Source organism: Pezoporus flaviventris, unplaced genomic scaffold (assembly GCF_033815535.1).
Source record: "Pezoporus flaviventris isolate CSIRO_AGI_PZ_B2104156 unplaced genomic scaffold, CSIRO_AGI_Pfla_v1 ptg000253l, whole genome shotgun sequence".
Classification (NCBI taxonomy): Eukaryota; Metazoa; Chordata; class Aves; order Psittaciformes; family Psittacidae; genus Pezoporus; species Pezoporus flaviventris.
Genome location: NW_026892800.1, coordinates 408935 through 436907, shown reverse-complemented (window position 1 = coordinate 436907; position 27973 = coordinate 408935). Strand labels below are relative to the sequence as shown.

The window sequence follows — 27973 nt, the reverse complement described above, 5'->3', positions numbered from 1 at the left end:
CAAGGCATCGCATCCAACAACAGTCCTGAATGTGAACTGCACACAATGAGCTCCAGCGAGTAATTAATCCCTTCAGGAACGCTGTAAGTGATTGCAGACAGTTCACCAAGGAAAAAAAAACCATTGGAAAGTCATTGCAGACATTACCATAAGCTGTTTCCTTCCCCGCTCCGAACGACATCCAGCAAGATGCGCCTGGAGAGCTGCGCTCCGCAGGTCAGAGGTGATGGATTTAAGCTGCTTTCCTCCCAACACCCAAGCTACCTGCCAAGCCGACGCTGTGAGGAACCAGCCCAGCCCCAGCCGGAGCAGCTCGTCCCCCAGCATCCCCCATGCTGGTGGCTCACAGCAGGGATGGTCTCCATCCCCACGCTCCCTCTGTCCTCCTTCACCCACTCCAACATTTGTCCTCCAGCCGGACAGCAAAGAGCCAGGCGGCTCCGGTTTGGACTGAGTTCTGCCCCATTGCACCCCACACCTCTGCTCAGTGCCCTGCAGGACAGGCACATCTGCCCTCATACAAAGCCATTGCATGCAGGTGACCAACGCTACCATCCCCATGGACACACAGACAAGGGGGGGTCTGTCCCCACACCCAGAGACCCCATCCTGCAAGGGAGGAACGGAAGGGCGCAGCAGCTGCCTTTTGCTTCATAATTCCATGGTGTTTCTCAACCCACAGCCTCTCCCCGTGAAGCTGGGGTGCATCACGCAGCAAGGGAAAGGTTTTTTCCCCTGTCATTAAAGCGCCTTCAAATTAGTTGGGATTTTAAAACTAAGAACACACCCTAAGCTTCCCCTTGGAACCGCTCTGGGTTTGGGAACAGACTCTTCCCCCCTCCCATGCCCTCCCCTGGGATTTCCCCCTCTCCTCACCATGTTTTTGTTTAAAACTCCACCAGGCCACAGAGAAAACCCAGGGCAGGAGAAGAGGGAAGGGAAACAACAGAAGAAGGCGTTAGAAACTGGGGCTCTTGCAAACCCCCCTCGGCGCAGGGGGAGGCAGAGCTCGGAGCTGCCTTCCTCCTCCTGGAAGGTGAGAGGCGCTGGGAACGACGAGGGAATAGCAGATATTCCCCAACCACCCGCACAGGATGCGGCCTCTGCAGAGCCCTGAAGAGCTCATCACAGGGCTCTTGCTCCACTGAGCCAAGCGCCAGAGCGTGTCCGGCCACGGTGCGGCTCCGAGATGGACACAGGTTGATGGCAGGCACATCCCACGTGGATGTAGGGAAAGATTCGGACATACCCAGACACCGTCGCTCCATGCCAAAGTTACTCCCTACACCAGTGTGCTGTGCTCAGCAGCCAAACGTGGGGTGCTGCTAAGGGGCAGGGACATCCTGCATCCCTGAGCACCCCACAATGTCCCCCAGGTAGGGACTGCCCCTACCAAGGCTGATCCCACTCCACAGCCAAAGCCTCCCCGCTACAACATGGATCTTAAGGAGAAGCTGCACTGGACTCTCCACACAGGATATGTGCAATGTCTGCTTGCGAGGGAGAACACCCCACAAGGGGATGAGAAGCTATATGGAAATGGAAGATCATTACCATGATCTCCTTGGAAACATCCCATCGGAGCAAGTTTTCCTTCCTCCTCCTTCTCCTCTCTCCCCATGTGCATGAATTCTGGCACCCCATGCACTGCTTGGCATTGCCTCAGCGCTGTGGGTCCAAGACGCAGGCGTCTCATTTCTAAAGCCATTGTCTAAGATGTGCTATTGAGCTGCAAAACATGGATGGCTTGGGATGGAAACCAGGCATCTCCTGCGCTACAAAAAAAGAAGCTGGATTTGGTTTGGCTTTGAAGCCACAGAGAGCCTCAACCGAACAGAAACTGCTTTCTTTCCACAAAGGGAACCAGAGCCTTGGCAACGGAACGAGTCGGCACCTCTGCCCCTGAGCGCAGCGAGGAGCAGCCCAGGAGCAGAGCAAAGGCTGTGGGGAGCAGCACGGCATCCAAACGCGCTCCACTCGGGAACGCGAGGCCGGAAACGCTGCTTTGTGCATTTACTGTTGATCCCGAGCTCTGGGCTCCTCTCCTCACGTGCTGCAAGGTCCTCCCCCAGCCTGTGCCAGCAGCCAGCTTCCAGCAGCCCCAAAGCTTCACCACCTTTAGCACAATGCCTGTTTGCTCAGGAAATCACCCCGGAACGTTCAGCGCTTGCTATTTGCCTTCACAAGCGGAGCGGGAAGCAAAGATCTCCTGCCCCCAGGTTACTGAACTTCCCCCATCACTAAGAAGGGACCCGATGGGGAGCAGGCTCTCACCTCCGGCCACAGAGCTGCTTGCGAAGGGGATTTTGGAGCAGCTTTCAAACCCCAACCTCTGCACAGCCCCCAAAGCATCTCACAGGCTCCAGGAAGAGATTCCCTCCCTCATCCCCCCATGCTGCTTTATGAGCGGGGCTGTTCCTCTCCCTTTGCAGGAACCGGCCACATGTTCTCCATCTGGGAGCAGATGCCCACGAGCCAATAAGCTCAGCTTGGAAAACTCACTGCAAATAGCACAAAGTCTCTGAGCACTCTGCAGCCCGGGGCCGGATGATGCCTGTGAATGCTCCGGCAGCACCGGGACACGGCTGGCACAGCACAGACAACCACAGCCCAAGGGGCTCGGAGAGATGAGCATGAGATGGCTGAAGATGCTGCTGCCTCTTCCGGATTGCACTTGGGAATGGGGGCTGCCAGGCTTGGAGCAACCCGCTCCAGTGGAAGGCGTCCCTGCCCCTGGCAGGGGATGGACCCGGGTGAGCTTTAAGACCCTGACTCTACGAACCCCGCGCTGCGGAGCAGGTTTGGGCTGTGCCCTGGCTGCTGCTGTTCCCTGGGCAGCCGGGATGCAGCCAGCTTTTGGGAGCATTTAAGCACTTGACAGTGGGAGACAGGAGCCCAGGCAGTGACAGAGGCACCCACAAACACCCCAGGGTGAACACTCAAACACGCAGATGCTCTGCGAGCCCCCGGGGCACAAAGACTCCAGGCTGCAGCTGGGAGTCGGGCAAATGCTGGTGCTTCCCCTCGGCCAGCAGGTCCACAACACGCTCCCCAGTCCGAGCAGGACCCTATCTCCATGCCAAGCCCACATGCATGGTATTGGGACAGCATCTCCCACCACCAGGAGCCAGCGGGTCCTTTGCGCAGCAGCACCTCTGCTCCCAGAGCCCACCCCGAGGTGCAGCGGGTGGCCAATCCCACGGGAAGGGTTTTGTTATGGGTTGAAATGAAGCCGGGGTCTCTGGCAGATGCAGGGCAGTGACTGGAGAAGCCCATGGGCTTTTCCCACTGACTCCACATTGAGCTTCCCCTGCCCTGATCGGATGCAGTGGGATGGGAAAGGAAAACACCAAGCACCGACATAGGGAGACTCCATCCCTCAATTCACTCCCACCTTCGGGCCAGCAGCAGCATCACTCCCAGCAGAGCCTGGCTGTCGGGCTCACAGCAGTGACTCCCAGGATGCTGTCTGTGTCCTCCCTGATGGACTGGGGAGGAAGGAAGTCCTCTTGCTTTTGCTCTGCACATTGGGAGCCAAAGAATCATGGAACCGTCTGTGTTGGAAGGGACCTCAAAGCTCCTCCAGTCCCAACCCCCTGCCATGGGGCTCCAAGCCCTGACAGCACCCATTCCCAACCACAATCTGCCCCCCCCACACACACACAGCAGTGCTCCCCCCCTCCGAGCCTGCCAAAACACCACTGCCAGGCTGGTCCAGCATGAACTCGCCCTGGCAAAGCTGCCTCCAGCCTCTGAACCATCACGGCTGGGATAAGCCTCAGGATGTGGGAACCGGCTGGGGAGGGATGCGCCTGCCCCGTGGAGTGGCCCCCGCACGTTTCCTGCCAGCCCAGGCTCACCTCGGGGAGCTCCCAGTGCAATCAATGAGAATTAGCCACTATCTGTTCTTCCACTTGTTTGCATCAGCTTGGAAATACAATGCCAAGGCAGAGATAAAGGGAACTGGAAACACCCTGACAGCATCTAACGCTTCCAGCCCCAGGGGTCTGTTAAAGAGATGAGTTTCAACATTGCAGGACTCAGCCCGAACAGCAGGTTCCTTTGCCTTGCTCCCCAAGCACATCCCTCCCTGCCAGTGCCCACAGCTCCCCATACACTGGCTACCGAAGCGGGCTTTACAGAGCCCATGCTTGAAGGGGTCCCCACCATGCTCCCCGCAAAAGGCCAAGAGCATCCTGCCAAGGGCATGGCCATGGAGCTGTGCCGTGAGAAGCCAGCTCACCCCCAGGGCAGAAAAAACACCAGGGTAAAGCCCTTTTCATAGAACCCCAGCCTGGTTTGTGTTGGAAGGGACCTTAAAGCTCCTCCAGCTCCAACCCCTGCCACCGCCAGGGACACCTTCCATAGAGCAGCTTGCTCCAAGCCCCTGTGTCCAACCTGCCCTTGAACACTGCCAGGGATGGGGCAGCCACAGCTTCTCTGGGCACCCTGTGCCAGCACCTCAGCACCTTCACAGGGAAGAGCTTCCCCCCAAGAGCTCATCTCAGTCTCCCTCTGCCACAACCAAGCCATTCCCTACCCCGCCATGCGGGAAGCATGAGGCAAGAACGCTGCGCACGGGCAAGGGATGTGTGATTCCAAGTGTCTCATCAGGGAGCTCTTCGCAGTCCGTGGCGATGCTGAAATCTCACAGGGCTATAAATAACCAGCCACGGAGCCGTACCTGAGCTACGGCCTGGAACGTGCTTCACGCCTGCTCAGCCAGGATCCATCCTTCCAGGTCACTGGGCAGAAGAGGTTCCCATCCCGCAGGACCTGCTCCGCACACCTCTGCCCGTGCAGCACCCCCAGGGAGCTCACGCAGCGCTGGTCCCTGCACAGGGGACGCAAGGGTCTCCAGTCGTGGGTCAGGATAACCTCCTGCCCAGCTGTGCCACAGCGGGGCTGAGCCCCCCTGCGCGGGTTGCAGCAGGGAGGTGAATCCCAGCCCTTCCCCTGGATTAAGGGAACACACAGCACTGCCCCGATCGGACAAGCAGCGGGAGGAATGAAGGAACAAAACGTGGCAGGAATGGGTCAGAGGGAAGCCAAGCGGATCAGCGGGCACGGCTCCTCAGTGTCACACCCGCCCTGCCACAGGCACAGGCACAGCTCCATGTGCACAGCTCCTCATCTCAGCCCTGCAATGCAGCATCTTCTGCCTTCCCAGCTCCGCGCCGCTTGGCTCCCGGCTCCGAGCTGCAATGCAGCAGCTTGAGAGCCCCCCTCGCTCCTCGCCCCTCCAAGAGGCAGGGCCGAGCCCCTCTCAGGCTTTGCCATCGCCATCTCAACGCTTCCCAGCCCCAGAACCACCAACCCCTCCCCTGGTTCCCCCGGGAGCACCACTGGATGCGCCCAGAGGAGGATGCGGCTCTGCAGGGCAGGGGACAGGGCAGGACCGCACCGTGCCCCATCTCCCACACCCCACAGCCCCACACGAGACACCCGCAAGGCGTGAAACCCGGAGAGGACCGGGACTGAGGCACCGCTGAGGGATGGAGCCATCCCCGCTCCACCCAGTGCAGGGATGCAGACTCAGCAGCCTCACCCCTGGGCTCTAACCGCAGTGCCACCGTCACCAGAGGCAGGGCACACACAGAGCCCTGGGACACTGCTGCCACCACACACACGGGGCACCAAACGCCACGCGTGCGGTGCCACAGAGGATGCTCGGGGCTGGACAAGTGATGAGCTATTAACCTGAAGGAACACAAGAGGGTGAAGGCACAGGGGGTCGTGCTGTGGGCACAGGGACACGTGTGGCAATACGAGAAGCCAAAGACACAAAGCCAGGGACAGGGGCATCAAGCAGGAACTCTCCAGAAGGATCCAGAACTGCCATCAGCTCCCTGAGTGCCATCCAAGCGGGAAGAGCACTGCTCCCGAGGCACCCAGATCAGAGCAAACCACCCCAGGAGGGACATGGCCCAGGCCCCACCACGGTCACATCCCACCAGCAGACCCCCAACAGCCCCTCCAGAGCTGCACTGAAGTTCACATCCAGGTACATGTGTTCCCAGTGGACAAACGTTGGATGTGGGAGCCAGGCAGAGGCAGTCACTGGGAAACCCCCATTTTTCAGGTTTTCAGGCTCCTTGGGGCAGGATTTTGTTTCAGCAGAGCAGCCCCAATACTTCTGCCTTCAAGTGTTTGCTCTGCTACTTTCCTATGGGCAACTAAGCCAAACCTGGGTTATGTGGGGGTTTAGCACTGCCATTATCACCAGGAACATGGCACATCCCAAAGGGATGCAGCAGAAAGCTCTGGGGTCCAACCTTCCTCCCCGTTCCCTGCAGCCATCTCAGCCAGAGAGGAGACACCTGCTTCTCCCTGCCAGCTGCCAAGAGCAGGATGGAAGCTGCAACCTCTCCCCTTTCTCCTCAAACACGAGCCCATATCTGCTACCAGAAGGAAATAAATCCCCACCCCAAGGACCTCGTCACGCAGGAGCCCTAAGAGAGGAACAACGTTAGCGTGACAGTGGCATCAGGACAGCCACGCCGCTCCACGAGGCAGCAACCCACCCGTGTCACTGCGAAGAGCTGCTTGGTGTCCCACCTCCCCATGGCCTCCTGCCATGGCAGCAATGGGCCCGTTAGCACTTGATTACACAGCCAGTGGGGCAGAGGTGCTCCTTTTGATCCCATGCCCATCCCATCCTTTTAATCCCATGCTCCTTTTGATCCCAGTCCCTTGGCCGGCAGGGACAGCCCTCAGGAGGGTTTTCTCCTTGGGGCCACCTCAACCAGAGCCAGGAACGTGCTCACACAAGACACATCGGACACCATCCGAGCGGTTTCTTTCCTAAACCCACAGTCGGATGCAATGGGAAGCTCCAACCCTTCAAGGACCCCACCTGCAGGCACCGGCCCCTCGGCCTCCTGCAGTGAGCATTTTGGGGATCACCCATGTGTTCCAGCCCATGCACCACCCGCCTCCTCGCTGATGGGAATTAGCACCCACTCCAGAAGCACCAAACACAGCAAGAGTTGGCCAAGGAAATGGCTGCAGAAGAGGCTGCAGGACCTCGAGGCGCTCTGGGAGCTCTCGGGAAGCGCAGGAATGCTGCCGGCACCGCACCATGCTGTGCCACGAGCTCTTGCCTTCCACCCTCCATCCCATGGCTGGGCGCTGCGGTAATGAGCAGCCCCAGCTGCCAGCAAGCCCTGATGAGAAGCCTCTGTCTTTGCTTGATGTGAAGTGTGTAATTTGGACGATGGAAATAGCCTCTACAAAGCACATGCGGTGGCTGCGTGCCACTGACCTCTCCTGTCCTGAGCACGCTGCTCTGATTTAAGTGTGGTTACATCTCCAGCAGCTCTACAAAGGCTTCGGTGCCACCAAAGAGATGACACAGATGAGAGGCAGCATTTGGCCACCACTAAATAACCTGTATTTTGGGTCAGCAGAGGCCTGGGAGCACTCCTGGCACAAGTAGCACGAGGTGAGGATGAGAACTCAGTTGTGGAGATCAAAGACACACAAGGTCCCCACAAGCCACGGTGCCCAGTGCAGCAGGAAGCTTGGGTCAGGCAGAGGCAGCTTTGGCTGCTCAATACAGACCAACAGTTCAAGGACAAGAAGATGAGCAGAGGCTGAAAGGCTCTGCAGCTTCCCAGCCCAAACCGAGCCCACGGGTCTCCTCGTGCCGCCCCGGGGATGCTGTGCTCCATCCGCACAGCTCAGGGTGACGTTCCTTTTGCCAAAGGAACCCAAGGAAACAGCAGAGAAACCTCCCCTCCCTCCCAAGCACCTCCGGAGGCAACCAGGAGAAAGCATCTCTCCCGGCCTGACCCATCAGCCCTGGCAGGGGTTGAAGCCCACTCTCCTGAGCAGAGGGGTCCTTGTCCCTTCCGGGTCCATCCCCACTGCAGGAATAACCTCTCCCTCGAGCACTCGGGTTGTGGAAGGTACCCTCACCCCTGGGGAAGGTTTCATCTGCCTGGCTCACACCAGCCCACAAGCAAAGGGGTCAGGACCAGAAGCTCACTGAGCACAGAACCCCAGGCGCGGTTCTGCCGCCAGCGTGCATGAAGTGATGGAGCCACCACCGCTCCCTCTTCCACACATCCCCACGCTTCTGTTGGCATCCCCACCACACCGGCTGCCAAGGACATGCCAGGTCATGGGTGGCTTGGGTACGGAGGTTACGACTCAACAGCACAGCTCGGATGGACGCGAGCAGCACAGCCCCATGGAAGAAAGGCGAGGTCCCTGCAGGGTTAAGCCCCTGCCCTGTCCACCCCAGGCATTGTCCCCACCAGCCCAGCCCTGTGGCCCCTTCACAGGGTGCTTGGCACCCCTCACAGCATGGACAATCGCCTATTTCAGCACATACACAGAGCAGGGGGAGCAGAGCACAGATCCAGCAGTTTGGACCAGCTGACCAAGCCTTCAGGTACACGTGGAGTCCAAAGGGATGTTCCCAATGTCAAGGGCAGCCCTGGGGCCCTGAAGCAGGCTCCGAGGAAGACAGAAGCAAGGCAATCACCACAGAAACAAAGGTGTGGGCACAAATCCTTGTCCCTGCTGGCAGCATCTCTGGTACCACCACCGCAGTAGGGCTGAGCATGGATGTCCACGAGCCCCCCACTGCTGCGTGTCCAGCCTGTTCTTGCTCCCTGCCCACCCCTTGAGCTCACCCTGGGGCTGCCCATGAGCTGCTCGTGCAGCCCCAAGATGCTCCAGCAGCTGCCAGACCCCTGTCAGGGTGAGTACTACGGGGCCAGGCAAGCACAAGCCTGCTGACCCCAGGGCTGAGGGTGATGCTCTGGGAGGCTCCATGCCCATGTGCCAGCACTAGAGCACGGGCTGTGCCAACCCAAAGGCTCCTGTGTGTGCAGCAGGGAAGCAGGCACAGCCTTACAGATACCTCCCCTGGGCTCCTTACTCCACCTCCCAAACCTGCCCCACAGCCCCAGCCAGGCTGAATCTCACCCCTTGTCCCCACAGCAGAGCTCTGCTTGGTGCAGCCAGGAGAAGGCACCGCGAGCCAGCTCCCCAAGCACCAGAGAAGCTCCTGGACTCCTAAAAGGCAGGGAACCTGAAGGAAAGGACACACCAGGACCCCCAGCCCTGCCTATACCACTGCTCTCCCCCTCCCTCCCCACCAACCAGGGCTTTAACGCCGGCCAGCTCCGGCACTAATGGCTGTGCAGAGGCCATTTGCCACCTTCTCACACCAGTCCGTGACACCCAACAGAGCTCGCTGGAGCCACAAGCCCCCAGCGGCCCCTGCCCAGCCAAACCCACAGGCACTGCAATTGGGAGGCAGGGAAAGAACAGGCTTCAGCAGGACACAGAGGGCTCCCAAGGCTGCCACGGGTTCCAAGAGATCAGCACGAGGGAAGCACGAGGGCTGGATGCACCAGTACCAAGACCCAGCGCCATGCGCCATGACTGGGGCAGCGGGTCCCCAGACCAAGGGCACGGCCAGCGCTGGAGGCAGCGCTCAGTGCTCTCATGGAACCCCCCCCCATGCATTAACGTGTGGCTCAAGGATCAAACCCCCCCGGACAGCAAGATGCTGGCGGCCACGGGCTGAAACCAGCTCGAGCAACCCTGGTAGCAGCATCCTTGGAGAACCTTCCTCAGCCCAAGGCGCTGGAGGAGCTCTGGATTTGAAGCCTCCTGCTCAAAGCACAGACCCTGCGCACAGCACTTCCACCGCAGCCTCCCAGCGAGAGCAGCCAAGCTTAACCCACAGGGGCAGCCACACCGACAGCAACGGTGGGGAGCGGCAGTGGCACCTCCATTGTGCTTGGTGGGGCATCGAGACCAGGGTGACCAGATACATGTGGGGGAGAACGAGCTCACCCACCTCCTGCCATTGCCCCTCATGAGGAGGCTTGAGACAAGCCCAGAGGTGGACATGAGCTGGCCCTTGGGCTGGCTGGGGGCACCTTTGCCTTTCCCTGCTCCTCGCCCCTCGGCATCCCCGCTCCTCGCCCCTCGGCATCCCCGCTCCTCGCCCCTCGGCATCCCCGCTCCTCGCCCCTCGGCATCCCTGCTCCTCGCCCCTCGGCATCCCGGCTCCTCACCCCTCAGCATCCCTGCTCCTCGCCCCTCGGCATCCCTGCTCCTCGCCCCTCGGCATCCCGGCTCCTCACCCCTCAGCATCCCTGCTCCTCGCCCCTCCGCATCCCTGCTCCTCGCCCCTCCGCATCCCTGCTCCTCGCCCCCCGGCACCAGGACCAGGCCAACACAGCTTCCATCGGGCCCCTCCCGGGGGTGCCAGGGCTTCCCCCCTCCCCGACGCCTCGCGCAGCACTCACCCAGCATCTGGCTGAAGAGGAGCTGCTCCAGGTCGCCCAGCACCGTGACCACCAGCTCGGGGTCCACCTTCAGGTACGGTTTGTCCTCGGCGCCCGCCGCCACCGCCGGCCCCTTCCCTCCCAGCAGCTCATCATCGCACTTGCCGCCGCCCGCCTCGGGGGCCTTGCTGAGGGGCTTCACCTCCGCGTAGGGCCCGCGGGGGATGCGGCTGGGTTTGCCGGCGGGCGGCGGCTTGGCGGGGCCGGCGGGGCGCGGCGGCAGCAGCGAGTGCTCGGAGCGGGACAAGCTCCGCGACATGGCGGGCGCCTCCCGGCCCCGGGGACCGCCACCGCCCCGGCCGCCCCCCGCCGCCGCCGCCCCCGGGGCCGCCGCCTTGGCCATGTCGTCGCTCCAGCGGGGCTCGTAGAGCTGCCGCTTCTTCTCGGCGTCGGTGAGGAAGGCCAGGTTCGTGAGCGACTTCTGCTTGCGCAGGTTGGAGCCGGCCGGCAGCCGCCCCTCCGCGCTGCTCGCCTTGAAGACGCGCAGCTCCGCGCCCCGCGGCCCCGCCGCCGCCGCCGCCTTCGCCCGCTTCGGCATCACCGCGCCGCCGTCGGGACCCCGCCGGTAGCCGCGCTCCTCCTCGCCCAGCTCCACGTCGGGAAGGTTCTTGAGGTTGCTCCCCAGCATCCCCGCGCTGCAACCATTTAACCCGCCGGCTGCTGCCGCTGCGGCACCGACGAACACCGGGCGAGACAGAGAGAAGAGAGGGAGAGAGAGAAGCGCCGTTAGCGCCCGCCCCGCCGGGGCGGAGCGGGACGGGGAGGAGATGGGGCGGCTGTAAGGGGGGGGTGGCGGTGAGCAGCGCGGCCCCACCTCGCCGCTGCGCCGCCAGCGGGACACTGCGAACCAGCGGAATGTCGGGGGCAAACAAAAAGAGCCCGCCCTCCTCCGAGCCCCGCGGGCAGGGGGCGGAGCGCGGCGGGGACGCGCAGCAGCGAGCACGGCGGGGGGGGGGGGGGGGAGTGACCGAGCAGAGCCCCGATGGGGGGGGACGGGGACAAAACTTCCCCTTTTCACCCCAAACGGCGCTGGAAGGGGCGGCCCCGGGACCCCGCCCCCAGCGGGGCCCCTCCGGGGGGTGTGGGGGCTGAGGGGGAGCGGGGTCTGGTTATCATCAGTGTTCATTAATTACCCGTCCCCCGGGAGGGGTGAATTAAGTCTATTTGGTGACCTCACGCGCGCTGCCATGGCAACCGCCGGAAAATATCGCATTAGAGCCCATCACCGTGCTGCCGGGATGGGGAGAGGGCAGGGCGGGGGGGGGGGGGGGGGGGGGGAGCCCCCAGCCCAGCCCCCAGCCCGGGGGGGGGGGAGTCGGGGTCCAGCCCGTGGTGATGCTGAGGAGCCCCGAAATGCCCCGGCCCTGGATGGGACAGCAAAGGGTGGCCAAAGCCCCCGGTGTTACCATTGCTGGCATGGGGTGGGTGCAGGAGCTGCACCCCGAAGCCGCTCTCAGTGTGCGGGGCTGTCACGGCTATGGGCTGGGTGTGGGGCCCACTGCGGGGGGGCAGATCTGGGGGTGCCGTCTCATGGACCCCTGGGACCTCCCGGTGTTCCCGGTCCCCTCCAGCCCCGCGGGAGGTGTGGAGCCAGAGAAAGGATCCGGCCCCTTCCCCAGCCCCGCGGCTCTGACCGAGTTCTGTCCCTTCACATCACGCAGCGAAGCTCCCGGCTCCTTTTCTTCCCTTCCCCTGCACATCCCTGGAGCATCCCGCCATCCTCCGCTGCCGCTGCCCTGGCAACCGCCGCCCGGCATCTCCCCCAGCGGCTGCCCCCCAAAACCTGCCCCAGAGCAGGCGCCATCGGGGATCGGGTTGTCCCCAGCACCGCAGTGGGGAGCTCGCACTGGGCTCCCGAGAACGGGGGTGTCCCCGCGGTGGGTGCGGGGAGCCAGCGGCACCCGCCTCCGCCCGGCTCCGAGCCAGCTCCTTGGAAATGGGTCATTCCTGGAGCTCGCCTGGAAACTGGGAAGAGGAGGGAAAGGAGCCAAGCAGGGCCATGTCCCGGCGGCGCCACGGGACGGGACAGTCCCTCTGTACTGCACCATGGGGGATGCTGGACCATGGGGAATGCTGGACCATGGGGGATGCTGGACCATGGGGGACGCTGGACCATGGGGGACGCTGGACCATGGGATGCTGGACCATGGGATGCTGGACCATGGGGGATGCTGGACCATGGGGGATGCTGGACCATGTGGGACGCTGGACCATGGGGGACGCTGGACCATGGGATGCTGGACCATGGGATGCTGGACCATGGGGGATGCTGGACCATGAGGGATGCTGGACCATGGGGATGCTGGTACATGAGGGATGCTGGACCGTGAGGGATGCTGGACCGTGAGGAATGCTGGACCATGGAAGATGCTGGACCATGAGGGATGCTGGACCATGAGGGATGCTGGACCATGGGGGATGCTGGACCATGAGGGATGCTGGACCATGGAGGATGCTGGACCATGGAGGATGCCGGTCCATGGGGGATGCCAAGGTGGCTCCTGCACCTGGGTTTGGTGATGCCTCTGGTTGTAGGTTTTTAGCCGTGGGAGTCACTGGATACAGGAGCTGCAGCCGTGTCATTCCCAGAGGAATTGGGGCACAGCTTATGTGGGGGTTCCCCCTCGGATTCCATTCCAGCACATGCCCGTGGGGGTCTGAGCTCCACACGACCCCCTGCCCCCCCTGCAGGACCCCCCCCCCATCCCCAGCAAACCCCCCTGGACTCACTCGGGCCTCCAGGTCTGGGGTCGGGGTCAGGTCCAGGGCACTCGTCACCCTCCTCCCAGCGCTCCTGCAGCCTGGAGGGCAGAGCGGGGTCAGGGTGTGGGAGCAGGGGCACATTGTGGGGTGCAGCTGGCTGGGGACCCCCAGGAGATGGGAACGCGGTGCCTTGGGCTCTGCCAGGGCTAGGGGACACTGGCAAGGGGGGGTCCTGGTGCACTCCGTTGCCCACTGAGCCCATCTCCTGCCCCACACCTGCTCCCATGGGTGCCCCAAAACCCCCAGCACCCCAAACCCAGTTGGAACCCTCCCTGTGGGGCAGAGCCCCCAGACCCAACCCCACTATTCCCCATGACCACCCTCACCACGTCACCTGCCTCCCCATGTCCCCCTGTCCCCATAAGCCCCATCCCCGGGGACTCACCGGTACTGGAAGGGTGCCACGGTGGCAGTGACGGGGTGATTGTGTGGGGCACCCGAGGAGAAGGTGATGGCCCCCGACCCAAATACAGGACCCCTCCCCTGCGAGCCACTGTGGGGCTCATCCCCCATCCCTGCCACGGTCACCCCACTGCCCTTCCCAGGGCCAGCCCCCAGCCGCCCCCCAGCCCTACCCTGTGCTGGGGGAGCCTTGGGGAGCTCAGGGGGCTCCCTTGCCCTGCCTGCCCCTCTCCTCCCACTGCCCCCTGCTTCTGGCCACTTCCCGGGGGGCACCAGGGGTCTCGCTGGGACCTTCTGCCCCCCACGGCGGGGGACACCGGGGCTGCCCCCATTGCCCTCGGCAGCTCTGCCTTTGGGTTTGAGGGTTCTGGGGCCGGGGGCTGGCTGGGGGGACAGAGCCCTGGGGGACACGGGGGGGGCCGTGGTGCTGGGGGGGGCCGCAGCGTGTGGTTTGCCATGGGCCATAGCGCGGGGCACCGGGATGGCAGAGGCGAAGTGGCTGCGGGCGGCAGGGTTGACGTTGGCTGTCCCGTTCATCCCGGCGCTGGCGAGGCTGTGGGGAGAGAGCAGGGATGAGCAGGGCGAGGGGTGGCCATGGCGGCACCCACATCCCCGCAGACACAGTGGACCCCGGCCTTGACCCCTGCTGACTGTGGTGCTCAATGGCCTCATCCCGGGGGAGGCCGCTGCACCCCACAGAGGGAGGACACATGTGATGCCCCCCCCACAGGGATCCCCACAGCATTTGTGACATCCTCCCCCAGGGACCCTGTGCAGCCCCATCCCAGGCCCCTGTGGCAGGTCCCTGCAGCAAGGCCACATGGCACAGAGCCTCAGAAGACAGGGCTGCATCACAGGTGGGATGGGCGCCTCTTGGCCACCCAAAACCTTCTCCTTGTCCTTGGAACCACCTCCTGGTCCAACGAGACCATGTCCCAGACATCCGAGACCATCTCCTGGTCACAGAATCATCATAGAACCATGGAATGGTTTGGGTTGGAAAGGACCTTAAGATCACCCAGTTCCAACCCCTGCCATGAGCAGGGATGCCTCACTCTAAACCAGAGAAGTGGTGAATGCTCCATCCCTGGCGGTGTTCAAGGCCAGGTTGGACAGAGCCTTGGGTGACATGGTTTAGTGGGAGGTGTCCCTGCCCATGGCAGGGGTTGGATCTGGATGATGTTAAGCTCCTTTCCAACCCAAGCCATTCTATGGGTCTATGATTCTCCTTCCAAACTCGTCGTCTGCCTCGGGACTGATTCCTGCCCCATCTGAGCTCTGCCCCTGCAGCAGCAGGGGAGCACCGCATCACCTGCACCGCTTTGCCTGGCTAAAGCAGGTTACAGCTTGACCTACATAGGCACAGGCGGCTCCTCTGCAATCAGATCCAAAGGGAAACAACTTTCTCCTTTAATGCCACTGAGCACAGAGCTCCGTGTGCCCGGAGCAGCTCTTGGGAACCGGCTGCCACCATCACCGAGTGATGGGAGCACCAGGACTTTGCCCCAGATGCTTCAGTTTGGGGGTTTCAGCCTTGTCCCCTCACCAGGTACCAGAATATACACACAAGGTGTAAGAGCTCCAGAGTTCAGGCCCAGAGCACTGAGCCAACAGCTACCTGCTCCAGCGCTGAACTCCGGTTTTCCCTGAATTAAAGAGCTCTAAGCCCAGAGGTGAGGTGGTTTCAGATCCCTTCAGGTGATTCCTCCACAAAGACACGGGTGTTCACACTGAAGGAAAACGAAACAGCCTTGGCCGAGCGTGTCCTTCATCCCAGGGCAAGCACAACCCAGCACATCCCTGAAGGCATCTCTTTCAAAGAGGCATCTGTTGTGCTTGGAGCTGGAGCTATGTCCTCATCCCCGTGTCCAAATGCACCCCTCATGTGAGACTTTAGCAGCCAGAAACGAATACAGGGATCTAGAGTCTCATTTAATGTCCCCATTTCCTATGTGAGGGGTCACTGGAGCACCCCCAGCATTGAAACAGATGCGCTTTGGAGCCGTCCATCACCTGAGCACGTGTGATGGATGCCTCAGAGGGATCCAACCCCCATGGTCTCAAGAGCCAATGGCTCCGCAGCATTTCACTGCTCCTGAAACGTTTCAAGGTGACTTTTATAAACCAGATTAAATTTGCTCCTCTCTTATCTCTTGCAGTTTAGGGGTCCCTGATGGGGATGGAACTGCCCTGTGCCCCCGGGTAACTGTGCCAGGAGCCTGAGCACGGACGCTTGGTGCTGCACAAAGGCACGAAACCCATCAGCCTCTGCTGGCATCCTGCTGCCACTTCGTGCCTCAGTTTCCCCACCCTGCCACGGCCTCTGCTCAGGGTGAGGGAGCTGAAACCAGGCTGGGAAATAGGGATAAAGGAGGACAGATCCTGCAGAGCAGCTCCATGATCAGGAGCCACTCTTGAGACCGGCAGCAGAGGAGTGCCGGGGGCTGCAGCAGGGCCGGGTGAGGAGCTGAGCCCATCCTGGTGCCCCGACACGGCTGCCCCTCGAAGCAGCCCTGTGCTTCTTGCACGAGGAACCAGCCCCTTGGGAATGGCTCCAGCACGGCCGCCTCCCCGGCACACTCGGAAGAGGGACAAAGAAAAGGCTCCTTGTGGCACAAGGGACATCAAACTTCCCTAAGAGAAACAGAGGGAGCGGGGGCAGAGCAGAGCCTTCAGAGGAGAACAAGCTCCTGATTCAGACACCAGCCCCATCCCTCCGGCCCCGGTGCCCTGGCCGGGACCTGGCCAGCCCGTGGGACACTGCCAGTGCCTGGGACATCGCCACCACCACAGCGCTGAGCCCTGGCTGGACTCCTTGGCGCTCCGGAGGGGCAGGCTCCATGGCTGATGAGGGTGGGGGCAAGGGGGGCCCGGGCAGCGCTGCTCTGCGGGGCTGTTTCCCCACAGCTCGATGCTGGGGGCTCTGGGAGATGAGCTTCGGGCTGGGGCAGGAGGATGGAAACCGCCTGTGGTAGGAGCAGGGATGCGCAGCCCCTCAGGCCCGGCACCGGTCTCCGCTGCACAGCAATCCCATTATGCACTTAACCCACGCCAATACAACCTTGCTCCGAGCAGAGTCCAGCTCTCAGCGCACCGACTGCAGCAGCTCCTGCCCCCAGCAGCCCCGCGGACAGGACTGAAACCGAACCGTTCCCGGGATGGGCTTTGCCGGGCACAAATCCTGCTGGGACAGAGCCAGGAGCTGCGCCAGGATCTGTGCGAGGGGCTGTGCAAGGAGCCCCGGTGCCGAAGGCCTCTCGCTGGCCGGGGATGTCCCGGCTCCCTGTGGAGGTGCCTGCGGTCCCCACGGTCCCGCCGGACCCCTCACGGATCCCGCACCTCACCGGGGCTGAGCACGGCGGCTCTGACCCGCCCCGGGGCAGCAAAGGGGGGTACTAGGGGCCCGGGTGCCCCCCAGGGCCCAGCCCGCTGGGTTCCGCGGTGATGGGTGCCGGGGTGCGGGGGGGCAGCGGGGGAGCCCGTTCAGGAGGCGCCGGTGCTGGACAGCTCCGCCCCCGGCCATGCCGAGGGGGACACGGGAGCCACCGGTCACCGCGGAGCCCGGGGTGGCCTCATAGACCCACGGCCTGGTTTGTATTGGAAGGGACCTTAAAGCTCCTCCAGCTCCAACCCCTGCCACGGGCAGGGACCCCTTCCATAGAGCAGCTTGCTCCAAGCCCCTGTGTCCAACCTGGCCTTGAACACTGCCAGGGATGGGGCAGCCACAGCTTCTGTGGGCACCCTGTGCCAGCGCCTCAGCACCCTCACAGGGAAGAGCTTCTGCCTAAGAGCTCAGCTCAGTCTCCCCTCTGGCAGCTTAAAGCCATTCCCCCTTGCTTCAGCATCCAGCACTGTGGCCGAAAAGCAACATTTCCCATTCAGCTCCATGAAGCTTCAAACCTTTCTCAAACCCTCTCCAAAACCTGCCCCAAAATCTTCCCAAAACCTCTGTGCCCCCTACGGGGCTCAGGATCCCCCCGCCCCTTGTCCTGGCCGGACCGAGCCCTTGGCCAGGAGCCACCCCGCAGCCCCGGTGCAGGCACTTGGACACTCGGGTGAGCTTCCGCCTCTTCCCGAGCCCCCCCGCAGCCGATTGCATCATTCATGGAGCTCCCGCATCGCGGACCTGCCCTTTGCTCCCGGGAGCCTGGAGCAGGAGCAGATGTCGCAGCATCTGCGCTCGCCGGCACCGCGTGGAAACGGTGCCCCCCCGGTCCTGAGCACTCGATCCGGGACCCCCCTCGATCCGGGACACCCCCCCCCCCCCCCCCCGGCAAAACGCATCACCTCAGCAGATGCTGCTGCAGCCGCACGCAGACACATGCGGTGATGCTCGGGGGGGAGCTGGGCTTGACTTCCCACCCCAGCATGCACGGGTGAGCCCCCCGCTGCCTGTGCCTCCTCCCAACATTCATCTCTCCAAGCCCGCGGGCAGAGCGGGGCCTTCAGGCCACCCAAAAATGTCCTTTTTCCCCCCAAATTAAGTTACGGATTTGGAGGACGCTGCAGGGGGTGCGGGGTGGGGACACAGCAAAGGGGACACAGCAGGAGCTTGAATCCCAAGAGCAGAGCCACAGACTGGGCTGGGTTTGTGCCTTCGCTGAGCCCTGCAGAGCCACCGAGCTCCAGGCTGGGGCTGGATCTGCTCCGGGCAATGAACCAGGTGAGGGAAAATCAGCTCCCAGCTGCAATTCCCAACTGATCCCCCCGGTACGGGCTATTCCCAGCCCCCCTGCCAGGTCTTACCTGCGCAAGTGGGATGAATCTCTCTCCTCTCAGCCCAATAATCCCTCGTACAACAAATCAGTCCCTGTTCTGCAGCCAGGACTCTTCCTGGCAGAGCGCCGGTAGCACCCCAGGGCTGTTCCCTTGGGACAACCGGGTATCTGCGATGGAAAGCAAAAGCCACCGGGAGCCCTTAATGGGATGAGTGGATTTTCCAGTGAGCTGCAAATCCACAGCAGCTGCTGGCAAACAGCTCCCTGCTGAGGCCCTGGGGGCTGCAGCAGTGCCTGTGTCCCCCCCCACCTCTGCCAGCTTCCAGTGACAGTGACCCTGGGGCTCAGCAGAACAACCCCAGGTGCGTTCCTGATGCCAACATCCCCAAAGAGCTGGGGATGGCCACTTACACTGGAAGAGGCAGGCAGGGGCTGGCAATGCCACCCCGACCCCAGCACCCCCCATCAGCCACAGAGCAGGCAGCACCTCCAGTCCCACCATCCTCGTACAGCTAAAATCGAACCTTCCACCTCCAAGAGATGCAGATAACAGAGCCACCGTGGGGCCATCACACCCAGATGGGAGCCTGAGCATCCCTTGAGCATCCCTCCAGCATCCTTTGAGCATCCCTTGAGCATCCTGCAGCGAGCAGCCCATAGGAGGAAGGCAGCACTCGCGCCTGCCCCCTCGCCCACTCCATGGTGCATCCTCCCCATCCAGGAGCCAGAAGGGGTGGAGGGGAAGCCAGGACCCGGTGAGCTATCGCCCGGCCCCGGGCAGGGGGAGTTTCCGCTGCCGGCGGTGACAGCGCTCAGCCGCATCCGCACAGGCTCCATGGCCGTGTCCAGTGGGAGTCAAGGATGAGGGTGGGGGGACGAGAACAAACCCACCTCCTGCAGCTCCCACCTCCTCTCCTCCGCGAGAGGCAGGGAACCCATTGGATCCATAGCGGGAGGCATTAACTCGAGTGCTGGCTCCCGTCCTAAACCCACTTCCCCCAGCACGGCCGAGACCTTCACAGCCCAATTCCCACATCCTGGCAGTGAGGGGATGCCAGGACACCAGTCCCCCAGCCCTGGGGATGGGTGGCTTGTCCCCACCTGCCCCCTCCCCATGCGATGCCTTGGAGCACCCCAACCCCTGGTGCCTGCAGGGCAGCACCCGGGCTCCTGGCTCCATCCCCGCTGTGGCCCAATCCAGGCAGCGCTGGAGGCAGCTCCCGCAGCCGCTGGTTAAGGAAAACCCCGCAGTTTCTGTCGCTTCCCATGGCAGTGGCTGGCGCCGGGCCCCCTCCCGCTGAGCATCCCCTAATCCAGGCAGTTAATCCGGCACCAGCGCCCGATGTCCATAGCCCTGCCCAGACCCACGGCACGGCCACGCAAAGCTCGTTAGAGGCCCCTTGTTAAGGAGCAGGGCTCAGGCCGTGCCATCAAACACAGCAGGGAAGCCACCGGAGCCTGCCCAGGCTGGGGACACGGGGGGTGGTCCCAGTCACCCCATCCCTGGGGACACAACCCTGTCACTGCCCCCCTGCGGGGGGTACAAAGGGGCTGCCCCCCAAGGGACATCCCAGCAAGGGATCCCAAGGGCCTCCCATCCCCATCCCATGGGGTGGCCCCAGTCCCTTGGCTGGGGTCGAACCTCCCCAGGGGCAGTGAGGGGACGTCCCGCAGCAATGCGAGGTCGGAGTCACCTCGAGGGACCCCGCTCCCCGTCCCCCCCCCCCCCCCAGGCCCGGCTCCAGCTCTCCCAGCTCCACTTGGATCCCGCTCCAGCCAGGAAGCAGGAACACGGCCCCGGGCACGCGGGGGCACCGGGCACGTTCCCGGCCCCACCACGGCTCCAGCCCGGCCCAGAGGCTGCACCCCCAGCACCAGAGCCCGGGGTGGGGGGAAAACCTGACACCCCCCCCCCCCCCCATCTGCCCATGGCCTCAACCCGTGCCCCCATCCGGGCCCCGCTCCCGTCCACAGCGGAAACACCTTTTTCCTGTCCATGGGGCTGCAGCGCAGGGAGGGCAGCAGGAAAGAGCCTCGCGTCTCGGAGGGCTATTTATAACCTGCGGCCAGCCAGGCCGCCCCATTCCTGCCCCACGGCGTCCCCTCCTGCCCCACAGAGCCTCCCCCTGTGCCCCAAGCCCTGCTTCAGCCACCGCCAGCACCATCCCTGACCCCATCCCAGTCCAATCTCTGTCCACATTCCCATCCCGTCCCATTACCATTTCAAGTCTCATTCCCATCTCATCCCACACCTTGTCCCCATCCCCATCCTTGTTCCTGTCTTCATCCCCAATTCCAACCCCATCTCATCCCAATCCTCATCCTCATCCCTCTCCCGGTCCTTGTTCCCCTCCCCACACACCAACACTCAGCCTTGGGCCCCCCTCAGCAGAAGGAAGAGGCCCAAATCCTGCCTCAGGGACATCATTCCCATCACCCAGCCCCACACTCCCCATCCCACCCCATCTCCCCCTGTTCAGGCCCACCCTGGTCCCTCAGGAGCGGGTTCCCTATGCCGGGGATGTGCTGCATTGTGGGGAAACTGAGGCAGGGGGTGGGCAGGGCAGGCAGAGCCCAGCTCTTGTCCACCCATGGAGCGCAGTTACTCAGCTCCTGCAAATGACTCAGCCAGGATCCGGCCGGGACAACCGGGATTTCCTGACTCAGCTTCCCCAGCCACAGAACCGTGTTTGAGGGGCTCCAACCCCACCAGGCACCAACACATGGGACGTGGGGATGCTCCGGCACAGCAACGTAGCTCGGGCATCCCTGCACCTGAACATGGCCGAGCATCCCCGGCGTGTCAGAACATCCCCCAGGGTGGCTGAGCACCCATCGGACCCCTTTGCTACCAGTGGAAACAGCACTGAAATCCCAGCCAAAGTCCCCACAGCACCCACCCGTGGAGCACCCACAGGTGCCCGTGACCCTCCAGCATCCTCCCATGCTCAAAGCCGGGCTCAGACACCACGAGCTGCTCCGCCTGCAGAGGGAAGACGTGGGGCAGCACCACACACGCTCCCTAGAGAGCCAGCACCCATTTCAGCCGCTGCCGTGCCTCAGTTTCCCCACGTCACCCGCGTCACTGGGGATGCAAGGCAGGAACAGGCAGCCCCGGCTGCCACCTCCAGCTCCCCCCCCCCCCCCCCCCCCCAACCAGGGATGGGGGTCCAGGGGACACCGGGGGGGGCACTGGGACACGGGAATTTGCCCGCCGGGCCCCGCTGTGGGTCCCACTGCTGAGACAGGGTCCCCGTGGGGAGATGGGGACACTGCGGGGCACAGAGCAGGGGGGCTGCGCCGGGTGTGAGCCGGTGCCAGTCCCCGCAGCGGCTGCGGTCACCCCCGGGCGCTGCCACCGCCGCTCCCCGCAGCACGACCCCAGCACCTCGGTGCCCCCCCCCCCCATCCTTCGCCGTCCCCTCCCCGGTGCCGCCGCCGCCCCGGTCCCTGCCGCGCTCACCGCTCGCTGCGCCCCGTCCCGCCGCTGCCGAGGGACCCCGCGCTGACCGGGCCGGCCCCGGGGAGGAGTCGCGCAGGCCCGGGCCCGGCCCCCGGGACACGGCCCCGCCCGGCCCCCGGTGCCGCTGCTGCCGGGACGCGGAGCCCGGGATCCCCCCCCCCCCCCCCGGCCTGCACCCCCCCCGCATCCCCCTGAATGCCCCCCATGGGTTCCCCTCACCCGGATCCCGCCCGGGTCTCCCCATGGGTATCCCAAAGGGATCCCCCCCCGGATAGGTCTCCCCCATGGGTCTGTATCCACATCCCCCCTCCGCACCCCCCCGGATCCCTCTTGGATGTCCCTCATGGGCTCCCATGAATGATCCATGGATTCCCCCCCCCACCCCCCGATCCCCCATGGGGTTCCCATACGGATCCCTCAGTTTCCCTCCCTGATCCCGCTGGATTCCACACACACACACACACACACACACACTCCCCGCCCCACGACCTCTCCCCGCTTCTCCCCCGCATCCCTCCTGGGTGCCCCCCATGGATTCCCCCCCCGGACCCTACACTGGGTCTCCGGAATGGATCCCCCATGGGTCTCCCCCCAAGAACTCCCCCTCCGGTTCCCTCACCCATGTGCCCGCCTCCACCTCTGATCCCCCATGGGTCTCCCCCCAGAACTCCCCCTCCGGACCCCCCTGGGTTCCCTCACCCATGTGCCCGCCTCCCCCCCGATCCCCATCGTTCTCCCCCCAGAACTCCCCCTCCGGTTCCCCCTCCGGTTCCCTCACCCATGTTCCCACCTCCCCACTGATCCCCCATGGGTCTCCCCCCAGAACTCCCCCTCCGGACCCCCCTGGGTTCCCTCACCCATGTGCCCGCCTCCCCCCTGACCCCCCATGGGTCTCCCCTACGGACAGATCCCCCCTCTTTCCCCTCCCGGATGGATCTCCCCATCCCCGGCCTCGCCCCCTTTCCGCGGTAGCCCCGCCCCCTTCCCGCGGTAGCCACGCCCCCTTCCCGCGGTAGCCCCGCCCCCTTCCCGCGGTAGCCCCGCCCCCTTCCCCCCGCCCATTTCCCCATGACCACGCCCGTTTCCCCCCCTTGGCCCCGCCCCGCAGCGATGTCGGCGCGCGGCGGTGACGCGGCCTCCGCCAGCAGCGCGGGCTCGTGGTGCCTGCGGCACCTGCACCTGTCCCTGCGCGTGGCCTTCGCGGGCGCGGGGCGGCTGCGCGGGAGCGCGCGGCTCGAGCTGCGGCGCGCTCCCGGCGGCGGCGCGGAGGGGGCGGACGCGGGGGTGCTGCGGCTCGACGCGCACCGCAGCCTGAACGTGCTGGGGGCGGCGCTGCTGCCCGGCCATGGGGAGCCCTCCCCGGGCGCGCCGCGGCCGCTGCCCGTGCGGACCGAGCCCTTCGCCGGCTTCGGGCGGGCGCTGCTCATCACCGTGCCCCGCGCCGAGGAGCGCCTCTCGCTGCGCATCGACTACGAGGCGGGCGAAGGGCCCGGGGTGAGCGGAGGGGGGGGGGGGGGCACCCGTCTTCCCTCCGGGCAGGGAGCGGTGAGCCCCTCACCGCGGCCTCTGCTCTGCTCTGCCCATAGGTGTGCTGGCTGGCGCCCGAGCAGACGGCAGGGAAGCAGAAGCCCTTCATGTACACCCAAGGCCAGGCTGTCCTCAACAGGTCCTTCTTCCCCTGCTTTGACACCCCGTCCGTCAAATGCACCTACTCGGCCACCGTGAAGGTAAGAGGGGCCCCGGGGTGCACCCACACCCAGCGGAGCTGAGCCCACCCTGAGCTTACTCACGTGGGAGCCTGTTGGGATGCGCTGAATCCCTGCAGCGCACGCTCTCAAGTCCTCCGGCACTGGCATGCAGCAGGGAAGGCACCGAGCTATCATTCATACAGGCTCCTGTTTTCCTCCTCTGTTCCTCTCCAGAGGAACACAAGCGGACCCCAATGGGCCTCGTGCTGCTCCCCCCAGCACAGGCCCCATGCAATGCCTGCGAGCAGGCGCACGTGCTGCTGTCCCGCCAAGTTCTTCTCTCACAGCAGGAGGTGGCTGAAATACTCAGTGCTTGATGTCCGAATGCCAGCCAGGATCAACTCCGTGTAAACCTCTCTGCTCTCCTCTGCTGCTGCATTTCATAGCGTCACAGAGTCATGGGATGGTTTGGGTTGAAGGGACCTTAAAGCTCATCCAGTTCCACCCCTGCCATGTTAAGGGACACCTTCCACTAGAGCAGCTTGCTCCAAGCCCGGTCCAACCTGGTCTTGAACACTGCCATTTGCCTAAGTAATTCCTCTAACTACCACAGAGACCCCTGGGTTTGCCTCATAGCAGCCTGAGGGCAGCAGGGCATCTGCTCTTGGTGTGTGTAGCAGTGGGAGGGTGACAAGGACAAGCTGAGTGGGGGGACCAATTGCACCCAAATGGTGTTTGAGCCCCAGAGCTGAGCGATGCTGCTGCAGGGATGCCGCTGCGATCCCGAGTTGGAGCCCAGGGCATTGCTGCTCTGCTCAGCCCATCAAAACCTGCAGTGCCACAGACCTGGCCACCTTCAGCGTGCTGGGACACATTGAGCAGCAGACATCGCAGTGTCCCCAGGTGGGTTAGCTGACATCCCTCTCCATATGTCACGGATGTAATAGGTGTGTTTATCTCCATGGCCAGGTCCCTGAGGGTTTCGTGGCTGTGATGAGTGCCACAAGCTGGGAGAAGAAGGAAGACAACACCTTCGTCTTCAAGATGTCCCAGCCAATCCCCTCCTACCTGATCGCTCTGGCCGTTGGGGACATTGTGGCTGCTGACGTGGGCCCAAGGTACGTGGCTCTGTACTGAGCTCACCGAGCTGCAGGGTGAAGCTCCTGGGCCTGCCCTGCACCGCTGGGCTCTGCAGAGCATGACCCAATGCTGCATCCCCAGGGCCCAGCTGTGATGGGTGAGGATGCTCCTTGCTCTTGGTGCCGGTTACCTCAGCTCCTAGGGAGTCCCTGGCTCTGTTTCAGCCCTGTGCATGCTGGTGAGAGCAGTCCCCATTCGCAGAGGCCCCACGTCTCTCCAAGGCCGGGGATTTGCTCAGGTTCCAGCTGTCACAGCCACCATATAAAAGCCCTTTGACTTTCAGACAAGGAAAGGAATCAGAGCAGTTTGCGCTATCAATCAGTCTCATGAGCTTCCTTTATCAGCTGTTACTTTGCTGTGGAATAAACACGTGTGGGTTTTGGCTGAGGAAGCAATAGGGTGAAAGTCCACCAGTGCTTAAAGGTTCCTCTCTACACACTTGGCCAGGAGCCGTGTTTGGGCCGAGCCCTGCCTGATCGAGGCTGCGAAGAAGGAGTATGATGGGGTGATCGAGGAGTTCCTGGCGGTTGGAGAGAAGCTCTTTGGACCTTATGTTTGGGGCAGGTATGGCTCTGCTGCCAAAGGACCTTGTTCCTGGAGCATGGCTCCATCATCCCATTGCATCCGCAGGAAGAGGTGGGTCTGACCAGTCCGTTCCCCCCCCTGCAGGTATGACATCCTGTTCATGCCGCCCTCCTTCCCCTTTGGTGGGATGGAGAACCCCTGCCTCACCTTCGTGACGCCGTGCCTGCTGGCCGGGGACCGCTCCCTGGCCGATGTCATCATCCACGAGATCTCCCACAGCTGGTTTGGCAACCTGGTCACCAACGCCTCCTGGGGCGAGTTTTGGCTCAACGAGGGCTTCACAATGTACGCCCAGAGGCGCATTTCCACCGAGGTCTATGGTGCGTGGCCTCACCACGGGGCCCCATCCTTTTCCTCCTCTCCCAGCTCACGAGCTGACACTGTTTCCCTCCCATAGCAGCCCCCATTGGGTTCGCAGCGCACAGGGGTCTGGTTGGGGTCTCCAAACGCCTGCCTCTTGTCCCTGCCCAGGTCTGGCGTACACGTGCCTGGAGGCGGCGACGGGAAGGGCCCTCCTGCGCCAGCACATGGACAGCACCGGGGAGGAGCATCCGCTCAACAAGCTGCGCGTGGTCATTGAGCCAGGTCTGTGGGAGCGAGGTGTGGGGCTAGGGGCAGCCCTGCTGCTATGGGGCTTCCTGCCTGCAGTACAACCAGTGCTGGTGCCCGAGGCAGGCGATGGCTCCAGGAGGGATATGATGGATGCGCAGCCAGCACAGGAAGCGGAAATCTCAGCACATGAGGGCTGTTTTCTGTGCAGATTCCTGAGGGCTTTCCCTTGCTCCAGGTATCAATCCCGAGGACACATACAACGAAACGCCCTACGAGAAGGGGTTCTGCTTCGTGAGCTACCTGGCGCATCTGGTGGGGGACCAGAGCAAGTTTGATGCCTTCCTCCAGGTCGGTACAAGGAGGTGCCAAGTCACATGAAACTCTTTAGTGGGAGCACAATGGGACTGTGGGAAGGATGGGCTGGACAGGGCTGCTGGGGAGAGGAAGAGGAGATGAGAAACAGAGATGTTCATGTGGGGATGAGATGAGGGCAGAGCTTGGCCCCATGCCCATGGTAGCTGGTGGCAATGCCCAGAGGACTCCTGGGGGGTACAGGGGCTGGCGTGGGCTCAGCAAGGCTAAACCCCCATGAGACGGAGCAGCACCGTGGGGTGAGCACATGCAGCATCATGCCCTGGCCATCCCCGCAGGCCTACGTGAACCGGTTCAAGTTCCAGAGCATCACAGCAGACGATGCCCTCGGTTTTTTCCTTGAGTACTTCCCAGAGCTGAAGGAGAAAGGCGTGGACTCCATCCCAGGTCAGTGCCTTCCCGGCCAGGGGACCGGGCTCTGCTTTGCAAACCAGTACCCATGGGCGTCAGAGCCGTTGCGTGTCCCTCAGACCCCGTGCACGTTGGTTTGTGTGTCTCACTGGAGACGGCTGCCTTGTCCTGGCCTTGTCCCCGTCCCCAGGCAGGTTTTCTGGTGCTGGGGATGCCCTCAGAGGAGGCAGCTTGGGCTCAGCTCTCCTTCCCTGCAGGCTTCGAGTTCAGCCGCTGGTTGGACACGCCGGGCTGGCCGCCCTTCCTGCCTGACCTCTCGCCCGGGGATGTGCTGATGAAGCCAGCAGAGGAGCTGGCGTTGCTCTGGGCAGCCGATGGCTTGGACATGGAGGCGATTGAAGCCGTGGACATCACGGCCTGGAGGACGTACCAGCTGGTCTACTTCCTGGACCAGGTCCTGCAGAAGTCCCCCCTGCCACAAGGTGAGGGCCCTGGGGCTCTGCTGCCCAGAGGGGACACGGGGTGATGTCCTGGTCCAGCCAGGTGGCCAGGGACGTGAGACCACATCAGAAGGACTCATGGGTGCGTGGCCATCCACCCGTCTCCAGCGCAGTCCAGCAGTGTGGTTCCTGGTGTCTGGGAGGCCTCTGTCTGTGTGGTTGTGAAAGGAAAGCCAGGGAAGCATGTCCCTAAGATGTACGGGGACATCCCAGAGGGTTTGCAGCACAGCCGGGATGTGCTCGCTGGGTCTCTTCGGAGTAGGAGCAGGGCCAAAGCTGCCATGTGGATGGTGACCATCCCCTTCTTGCAGGCAATGTGGAAAGGCTGAGCAAGATGTACCCAAAGATCTCCAGGTCCCAGAACGCCGAGCTGCGACTCCGCTGGTGCCAGATAATCCTCAGGAACGACCTTGAGGCCGAGTACAGCAAGGTCAAGGACTTCCTCCAGAGCCAGGTTTGTCCCTGGGCAGTGGTGGTTGTGCCCAGCAGCGTGCACTGGGGCAGGGATGGGCAAGGGGCACAGGACCTTCAGTGCCAGATGGCCGGAGGTTGGCTCTTGCTATTGATAGAGCAACAGATTGGTTTGTGTTGAAAGGACCTTAAAGCTCATCCAGTTCCAGCCCCCAGCACAAGGGGGGTGCCCATTCCTCTGTGTTCTCTCTCTGGTCAAGAGCAGGGCGCTGCTGGGGGTGCTGTGCCCTGGGAGGGGAGATGTGGGGTTCCAGGGGCTTCACCCTGCTGGAGCCAGGGAGGAGGCTGGGCTGTGACCCCCGCTCTGTCTCCGCAGGGGAAGCAGAAGTACACCCTGCCCCTCTACCGCGCCATGTGGGCCGGGTCGGAGGCAGCCCGGGCCCTGGCCATGGAGACCTTCTCTGCTACAGCTCCCCAGCTCCATGTCAACGTCCAGAACTACGTCAAGAAGATCCTGGGCTTGGAGGTGGCCGAGGCCTAGTGGTGCTCCTTGGCAGGACCTCACTGCTGCCTCCTTCACTGCACGTTTCCTCATTAAAATCTGTTCTTTTTCCTCTGTTCCTGTTCCCAGTGAGCCTCAGCGGGACTCCTGCTCCTCCTGCCCAGGAGCCAGGCTCTCACCCCACATGGGGACCCTGCCAGCTCTGGTCAGGGT

General features: G+C 63.3%; 3 protein-coding genes across 4 annotated transcripts in view; 1 reads left to right on the top strand and 2 right to left on the bottom strand.

Moving 5' to 3' along the window:
• The window catches only part of NAV1 (neuron navigator 1), a 46232-nt gene extending 35226 nt beyond the window's left edge, over positions 1–11006 (bottom strand). The window contains exon 1 of the mRNA XM_061442852.1: positions 10275–11006. Coding sequence (XP_061298836.1) covers positions 10275–10941 — 667 coding nt within the window. The 5' untranslated portion in view covers positions 10942–11006. The remainder of the gene's footprint in view (positions 1–10274) is intronic.
• Positions 11007–12796: 1790 nt separating this feature from the next.
• Positions 12797–21704, bottom strand: LOC133263178 (uncharacterized protein ENSP00000471857-like). Of its 2 annotated transcripts, none has more exons than XM_061442856.1 (3): positions 21660–21704; positions 13462–14031; positions 12797–13114 (listed from the first exon to the last, which is right to left on the bottom strand). In XM_061442856.1, the coding sequence occupies exons 2-3, from the start codon at positions 14013–14015 to the stop codon at positions 12853–12855; spliced, it is 816 nt and encodes a 271-aa protein (XP_061298840.1). In that variant the 5' UTR covers positions 14016–14031; positions 21660–21704; the 3' UTR covers positions 12797–12852. The 2 variants fall into 2 exon arrangements, with proteins under 2 accessions (XP_061298840.1, XP_061298839.1); XM_061442855.1 differs by lacking the exon at positions 21660–21704 and adding an exon at positions 20683–20880.
• Positions 21705–22769: 1065 nt separating this feature from the next.
• On the top strand, positions 22770–27876 carry RNPEP (arginyl aminopeptidase). Its single transcript, XM_061442835.1, has 11 exons — positions 22770–23153; positions 23246–23386; positions 24317–24465; positions 24935–25051; positions 25157–25392; positions 25544–25657; positions 25860–25972; positions 26275–26383; positions 26605–26829; positions 27159–27301; positions 27635–27876. Exons 1-11 carry the CDS (start codon positions 22770–22772, stop codon positions 27797–27799), a joined length of 1896 nt encoding a protein of 631 aa, XP_061298819.1. The 3' UTR covers positions 27800–27876.
• Positions 27877–27973: the final 97 nt, after the last annotated feature.